Source organism: Mastomys coucha, unplaced genomic scaffold (genome assembly GCF_008632895.1).
Source record: "Mastomys coucha isolate ucsf_1 unplaced genomic scaffold, UCSF_Mcou_1 pScaffold9, whole genome shotgun sequence".
NCBI lineage: Eukaryota > Metazoa > Chordata > Mammalia > Rodentia > Muridae > Mastomys > Mastomys coucha.
The window spans coordinates 36,421,228-36,429,848 of NW_022196915.1; the positions used below are offsets into that span (position 1 = coordinate 36,421,228).

An 8,621-nucleotide genomic window follows, 5' to 3' on the forward strand; every position below is an offset into this window, starting at 1 on the left:
CTGGAGCCTGTCCTTCCTGTGATCCTGCTTGTGTCAGAACTCCTCAGAGTCAAGCTGCCTCTGTGATCTTGTGATTCTGGGATCCTGGGCTTGTTAGATCACTTGGAAGTTGTGGGACTGGCTGCAGAGCTTGTGCCCGAGGTCTGCTCAGAACACTAACCCAGACAGACTGGAAGGAACGGGAGTCACTAGGCTGCTGGAGTTCCTATGTGCCTGGTCCCGCTGGTCCCAGTTACTCCCAGTTTGGGGACAGATGTTGGTTCCTGCTTACCTCTGATCCTGGGTGTATCAGAGCACCTGGGAGTGGAGCTTCCTCTGTGTGTTGTGGGCCCTACTAGACTTTTTCAATCATGAACTGTGATGTGAAAGTATAAGAAAAATAAACCCTTTCCTCCACAAGTTGTTTTTGATCATGGTGTTTCATCATAGTAACCCTGAATAAGACACTGTGGCATATACACATTCAAGAGCACGGTCCTTATAGGGGGATGGGAGCATCTAAGAATGACAGGGTGCTGCCTTCTTTTTTTAATGGTGGATTATGCTCAGCACCCCCCAGGCCTGTCCCCTTATCTTATTTCTGGCTAGATTGTAGAGATAGTTAAGTTGCACATGTCATCTAGAATCATAAATTACCCTTGGGAATGATGATCATAAATGGTATACTATCAAACTGAAGCAGTTTAAGCCCGTTTTCTTTGCTACTTGCTATGAACCTTTGACTTCAGCTGTGACAGCTGGGGGCTTCCTGCAACTCATGATTAACCTTAATATTAACACTGAAAAACAAAACAAAACAAAACAAAAGGAATGAGCCAGGAGTTTTGAGAACACCCTCTTTTAGGGCTTCTGGAACTAACAGAGACCCAACATTGGAACACTTCATGAAACTAGATCAAGAGGGTGTCCTAGTTTGGTTTAGGAGCTCAGTTAAGTATGTGTCTAGTTTTCATTCTAAGGGTTTGAGTGACTTTCATCAGACAGTAGTTAGGCTTCCCAAATTGCTTCTGAAGATGATAACTAGCAAGAGTTGACATTTACATGCAACGTACAGAGTTTGCAATGTCCAACCTGAGTATGGCTTTATGCCAAAATTTAAGTCTATTTTAATCATTTTTTGCAATATATTTTAGAAATGTATTTTAATATAAGATATATTAGAAAATATCTTTCTTGGGATATTCTAAACCTTTATCTGTTCATCTGAATATATTGTTTGACGTAACTAGATACATAACAAATACCAAAAATGGTACCCAATGACCTCAAGAGCTTGAAAGTTTCCTTTATAACTTTTAACATATATGCAAACAAAATGAACTTGTTCTCAAAAAACTACATATCGGTGAATTTTCAGCAAGAATCAAAAGAGTAGTGAGAACTACTGTATTTGGATAATTTTAATTGCAATAGGGTGGCTTATTCTTTATGATTAACTTGTAGCAAAATAAAAACTAGTAATTCCAATACAGGAAAACTAGCTCAATTAATAAAATATATGGAAAAACCATAAGCAGACATGTCTTGAGGCTAAGGAACTGAAGGCAATTTATTGCCTGACCATTAAAACGATTTTCAAGCAATTGAAATCCCAATTAAACCTGAGTTGAATGTGCTAATGGAATCTGACATAGGCTACCCAGAGGAATTCAAGACTCCATCAATATTTTGAGTAGTTCCAGTTAAAATTATAACCAAATGTGAAAACTTGGAGAGGATTGGAAATCAAAAGAAAATGAAAAAAATGATTCTGGAAAGAAATGAGCATTGTCAGTCACTTTGCCAAATCTGTACAAGACAGGGAAGTGCTTTTCTACAACTGACCATCCAAACAGGGTGACTTGGTGGCATAAAGTGGGAGGAAGCATTAAAATAAGCTACACACCTAGGGCAGTTTCCTATTTCACAGACACAAATGAACAACATTGCCAATATCCCCTAAAGGAAGCTGTACCAGGTAGATCAAGGACAGTAGTTAGCTGGGCATACCACCCAAGGATAAGGGGCTGGCTCAGTGGTTAAAAGTGTTTTTTGTTAGGCTAGAGAGAAGGCTTGTGTGATTAATAGTATTTGGTGCTGTGGCAGAGGACCTGGGTTCCATTCCCAGCACCTGCAAGATGGCTCACAACCACCTGTAACTTCAGTTCACACACACAATATAAAATGAAGAAACCTAAACAAAACAATGCTTGGAGAGTGCCTGCTGTGCAACCACAGGATCTCAGCTCAGAACCCAAAACCCACATTGCAATTGGATGGCAGGCCTCTCAACATGCCTGTAACCTCAGTTCTGTGCAAGGCAGTATTGGGAGAATTTCTGTGGCTTGCTGGTTGCCAGTGTACCCCAAACCCATAAGCTCTAGGTTCAGGGAGAGATCATGCCTCAAAAGAATAAGGTAGAGAGTGATGGAGGAAGATATCTGACTCAGGCCTCTGGCCTCCACACGTGCATAAGCACATATACCTGTGCATGTGCATACACACACAGAGAGAGAGGGGGGGGGAGAGAGAGAGAGAGAGAGAGAGAGAGAGAGAGAGAGAGAGAGAGAGAGAGAGAGAGAGAGAGAGAGAGAGAGAAAGAGAGAAAGGAAAGGGGAATGCAGCTCTAGAAATTGAAGTGTCTGTATGCTGTGTTCCCTGTGAAGGAATCCACAGGGCAAACCTCTCCTCCTAGGACAGCAAACTGAAGCTGCATTATTATAATTTATTTACGATTGTGATTTAATTACAACAGTCATCCTTTCCCCCTTTCTTTCACCACACTCTCCTACATCCCTTCCAGCTCTCCTTCAAAGTTCTGGCCTCTTACACATGCACATGTGTGTTTGTACATACACATATAAACTCTTAAATGGTAACCTGTGGGACATCTTCTGTCTTGCAGATCTTTTATTTACCCTTTTGTATCAGTCAACAAGAAGAAGAGACTTCACTTACCTTGTCTTTTAGCTTTTCCATCCAGCTTCTCACTAGAAAAAACAAGAGAATCAGAATCAAATAGAAGTCTCTTACTTACATTTCATAGTATTACATTAGCTTGTTAACTTGATATACTGAAAGATTTTCTTCTTCTTTTGCATGAAATATAATAAAAACATCAACAATATTAACAAAATGGCAGCCACAGATCTTTCCATATAGCTTTGGTTGTTCTAGAAGTCACTATGTAGAAGAGGCTGGCTTTGAACTCACAGAGACTTGCCTATTTCTTCTGCCTTCAGGGTGCTGAGATTAAAGGTATGTATCACCAAGCCACTTATTTAGAAATGCAACAGAGATCAGCCCCATCCCATGTCATTATTAGATGAATAGAGGATATTGTTTACTAACAGAATTCTATATACTGTCCAATTCATTAGGAGAAGGCCTGGGAAAAGGGACAGTGAGTAACTTGCAAGGTGCTGTATTCATGCTTTCCTGTGACTGTTTTTCTTTAACCTGCTGCTTGTTTGTCTCAGCTCTTAGGATCAATGAGGATGCCTTACTTGAAGCCTGTCAGCAGGAGAACAGGGAAGAACAGGGAGATGGTGCACCAAGGAAGTTCTGGCTCTAAAGAAAAGCATTGCAGTCATATTTGAAGAAAGAAAAAGAACAGGGCAACCTGCAAGAACTCAGAGCCATTTCAACTGCACCACTCTACAACACTACTGTATGATAAGCACCCTTAATAATGGAAGTAACATGTGTGAAGTGGCTACACCAACTAAATATTGTTCTACAGATCCCAATCACAACTATTTGGAGCTTTGATAGGAGAAGAGAAATGTACTATATTCAGAGTTAGAAGGATGACTTGACACTGGGGGTGAACATTTCACCCTTTACTGACTTTTAATGTTGTATTGGTGTTTCAGTCCACAGTTACTTAAGCATCAAAAATGGAGGGGGGCAGTGTATCTTCATTTAATGTTTATTATCAAGTAAAAAAAAAAAAACAGTAAACCAATTAAAGAAAACAATTAGGTTACTTTACATTTACTGTCCAGACTAGAAGATTCTACAAGTAGAAAGCTGACAGTTCTATTTGTAGAGTATGAGAATAAATGTATGAACTCAGTGTGGCTACAGTCTTTCATAACTATGCATTCCAGCTGCTGCAAAAGCAGCTATGATGGACTACAAGCAAATGTGTTCAGCTATGCTCTAATGAACTGTATTTATAGATACTGGGGTTTGAATTTTATGTAATACTTACATGTCATAGTTGTTTTCTTTAAAAATCATATTAAAATGTAAAAAATTATTTGCTCACAAGTTTTATAAAATTGGGAGGCCAGCTAGAGTTGGTCATGAGCCATGATTTGGGGCCCCTGGAATAAGAATATCATCCTCAAGAAGTCAGAACATCCATTTATATAATCTTTCACCCATAATAAGGTATTTAATCATGCTGACAGTGCCACTGTATCTAAGACTACTTAAAAACTGCAGCACATGCATTGTAGCATGTGACCTTCAAGGACAAGCATGAGAGTCAGATAAACCAATGCTCACAAGCCAGCTGCAATGGCTCCTGTATATAATCTCAGCATTCAGGAGACTGAATCATAAGAATAGCTTCAAATACAGGGTCAGCCTGAGCTACAGAATGAGAATATGCCTCAAAGAACAGGATTGTGTGATATTCATAAAAAAGATTGGGAAACTGATGATCAGAGAAGCTAAGAGACACTTTAAGTCAGCCAGGAAATAGCCATACGAATGTCAGCCTGATTTCTAGAAGTAAGACTTTCTGCTACCAGTCAGTCTCAAATGTGGTTGCAAATGTGGAGACACCTTTGGCTTTCCACTTCCTTCAGTTGGCTTCAAACTCTCATGCAAAGACCTTATCCACTCTCTCAGGGTTGTTCTTCCCCAACTGAGTTGAGACAGAAGATGAGGTGATTGATCAAGGTAGGATCAGGGGCATAATAAATGTCAGAAAAAAGATGTCTAGCAATGGCAGAACAAGGCCAGGAGTTGGTGCTTCTAGGAGTGAACCTTCCAAGAAGGGAGGTCAGTCACTGATTTTAGAGAAAATAATGAATCCGAAGACCTTCAGCTATCCCTGTAAAACAGATGACAACAGATGCTTTTAGAGATCCTTGTGAAGATTAGAAATGTCACATGCAAATTTTACGTCTAGTACCTGATATAGAATTCAAATAGGAAGAAGAAAGACAAATGAAATGTGGGTGTTGTGTTACTATATCTCAGATCCAAAACAGATTTCTATGCAAGTAAGAGAATACCCAAAGTTCATTTACTTGTTCCACAAATATTTGCAACGCACCTTATGATGGTCAAACATCGTATCCTCTCTATAATAAGTCAACAGATGTTACTGGACCTGGTTCCAGTGAGAAGAGTTGAGCTACCAAATCTCTAAGAAGTAGATAACAAGTGGCATATGAGTAAGTGAGGGGGAGTCCAGACTCAGGAAATAGGCTGGGCATCATATGGAGAATGGGACAAAGACAGGGGGACCAGGCTGACTACTCTCGGAAGGAATGAGAAGGGTTTCTCAGAGCAGAGGGACAGGAGGCAACCATCAAAGCTAGATTTTAATCATCCATAGGCTTTTCCAGTATAAAGAGTAAATGTTTCATGGTCAGTAGGAACATTTTCAACTTTGGCCTCATCTGGGAAACTACCCATATTTGAGGTTAGTAGAATAAATTGTATTGAGTCTGTGATGGTTGGGTTTCAGGATTTGTTTGGTGGGGTTTTTCCAAAGTGTGTATGTGTGTGTGTGTGTGTGTGTGTGTGTGTGTGTGTGTGCGCGTGTGTGTTCTATGTGTACTCCTGCCACAATGCATATCTGAAAGTCTGAGGACAACTACAACTTGGACGAGTCCTCTCTCTCCTGCTACCATGTCAGTCCTATGGATCAAACTCAGGTCACTAGGTATAGTGGCAAGTACCTTTACCCATTGAGCCACCTCATCTTGATAGCTCATTGTGGTTAGTTTTAGTTGTCAATTTGGCACAATCAAAAATCTCCAGACAAGTGAATCTAAGTGAGGGATTGTCTAAATTAAGTTGGCCAGTAGGCATGTGTGCAAGGGATTATCATAATTAGCTTAATTGGAGTAGGAAGATCTGCCTGCTCTGAATAGTGGCTTTCTCTGAGCAGGGGATCCTGGGTTGTGTAAGAGTGAAGCTGATCTGAACATTACATGCATGTTTTAACTCATTGTTCTCTGCTCTTGACTGTGGATGTGATGCCACTAGAAGTTTCTGTAACCCTGACTTCCTACAATGATGGATTGTAATTGGTTCTATGAACCAAATAAACCCTTTCTCCCTTAAGTTACATTTTATCACAGCAATAGGAAACAAAACTCAGACAAAATCCCACACCAGGTAATATTCTTACAAAGTAACTCTCTGATGGGAGCAAAAAGGCATCTCAGATTAGGATGTTTTAATGTGTGGAGATAATTTGAAAGAATACTTATCAGTTCTATGATTCAAGAAAAGAAACCTCAGTTCAGCTCTGGAGAGATGTGGAAATAGGCATTTTGGTAGATATGAGTCTAAAAGGTTTAGACATAGGTCTATACTGGTGTGGGGAATCTTAGGCAAAGTGTACAGAGTGGAATAGCAAAGTATGTACATTTAATTATATATATGTATATACACATATATATTATTAATATATGTATAATATATATGTATTATATGTATATATACATATACATATACACACATATATGTGTATATATATATATATATATATATATACATATATATGTGTGTGTGTTTTGCCTGCATGTATATCTGTATGCCACATGTATCCCACATAAAGCCCAGAAAAGGGTTCCTGGTCTCCTAGAACTGGAGCTATAGATGGTTATAAGCAGAATGCAGGTGCTGAGAATCAAACCCAAATCTTCTAGAGCTCCAGCTCCTGAAAATAAAACTATTTAAAGAAAAATAATTATTAGTTAAAGTTTGTATATTAAAGTACTGTGTGCCTATGGGCATAGCTCAGGGCTAGCTCTCCTCCAAGCACCAGAATAAAAATGTTCTGTGTGACCAGAGAAATGCACATCAGAATAGTGACCAAATGAAATAACAAGAGGAAGAATAAAGGACAGTATTTCTTTTATTCTTTGTATTTTTTTTTTAGGTTTTATCTAGTTATATATAAGTTTGTAGTGCTTCTTAATTAATGGGAAAACACATTTTTAAAATGGCTGCAAAGCTCTGTAAACCTTTACAATTTGAAGTTGGTGATAAATTGCTGACTGTGAGGAGCACAAAGCTGAGGCCTTTCCACTTGGCCAGTTCCTTAGATAACAGCTAGATGTTAGTCCCACTGACTTGAGTTTGTGTCTCAAAATTTTGTTTAATGATGATTCAAAAGCACAACAGTATAATAAGACTTCTGGTCTCCTTCAAGTATGCATAGAAGTATCCAGACAAAAAGTAGGCTTGAATAAAGGCCATGTATAGTTGACACACTACCTGGTGAAACGCTGAAGTGTCTGTCTTAGGGTCAGGGACACAAGGATGCACAGTGTTGCCACCTCTGTTTATAGCAGTTGAAGTCCTACACAGTACAGTTAGATAATAAAAATAAAAGGCCATCTATTTGGAAATAAGTTAGATATGAAATTGTAAATTAAAATTCATAATCTTATAAAAAGCCAACCCCTCAAACGTACCATTTATATCCAGTGAAGAGAGACTGAAATGCACAGGTGTGCATAAACAAAAACACGGAAACACACACACATGCACATAAACATATACAAAGACACACTAACACATGTACACAGACATGCATGTATCCATACACACATCAAATCTGGAAGAATTTATAATTGGAATGAGAAAAATTACTAGATACAAGACAAACTTGTGAAAATCTGTAGTATTGATATGTTAACAGCAAACTATCTAGAACAAAAAGGAAAACAGTCACATTTGCTATAGAAATAAAACAAGTAGGTTAAAATAATCAGGAATGGATTTTCCCAAGGAGGTACAATTTACAGGATAAAAGTAGTTAAAGACACAGAAAAATGGAAAGCTATCTGACTTCCTGAATTGAAAGAATTTTAATATTCTTGAAAATGTCCACAGATCCACACAAACTGTTGATTCACTGAGCTCTCTATCAAAACTATTATTTTTCACAGAAATCAAAGACATGGCCTAAAAATTCATATGAAACAAAACATTTGAAAATCTCTTATCTTGTAAGGAGCAAATATACAAACTGTATGAGAATCGCATGGCTCAAAAGTAAGAGGGTAAATACATACGCAAATTAAAAATGGTGAGATATACTTTTTGTTTGTTTCTTTTTTTAAAAAATTAGATATTTTCTTTATTTACATGTAAATTTCTCCATTCCTAGTTTCCCCTCCAAAAAATAAAGAAACAAACAAAAACAACAAAAACAAACCCCTGTTGCCTCCCCCCTCCCCATGCCTGCCACCCCACCCTCTCCCACTTATAGGCCCTGGCATTCCCCTACACTGGGGCACAGAACTTTCACAGGGCCGAGCTCTTCTACTCCTATTGATGATCAAATTGCAATTCTCTACTATACACGTGCTGCCAGAACAATCAGACCCCTCCATGTACAGTCCTTGGTTGGTGGTTGAGAGCCTGGGAGCTCTGAGGGT

The 8,621-nt window shown here is 38.7% G+C and overlaps 1 protein-coding gene across 1 annotated transcript in view; it reads right to left on the reverse strand.

Moving 5' to 3' along the window:
- Armh4 (armadillo like helical domain containing 4) overlaps positions 1-8,621 on the reverse strand; it is a 99,005-nt gene that overhangs the window by 10,076 nt on the left and 80,308 nt on the right. The window contains exon 5 of the mRNA XM_031361496.1: positions 2,938-2,969. Coding sequence (XP_031217356.1) covers positions 2,938-2,969 — 32 coding nt within the window. The remainder of the gene's footprint in view (positions 1-2,937; positions 2,970-8,621) is intronic.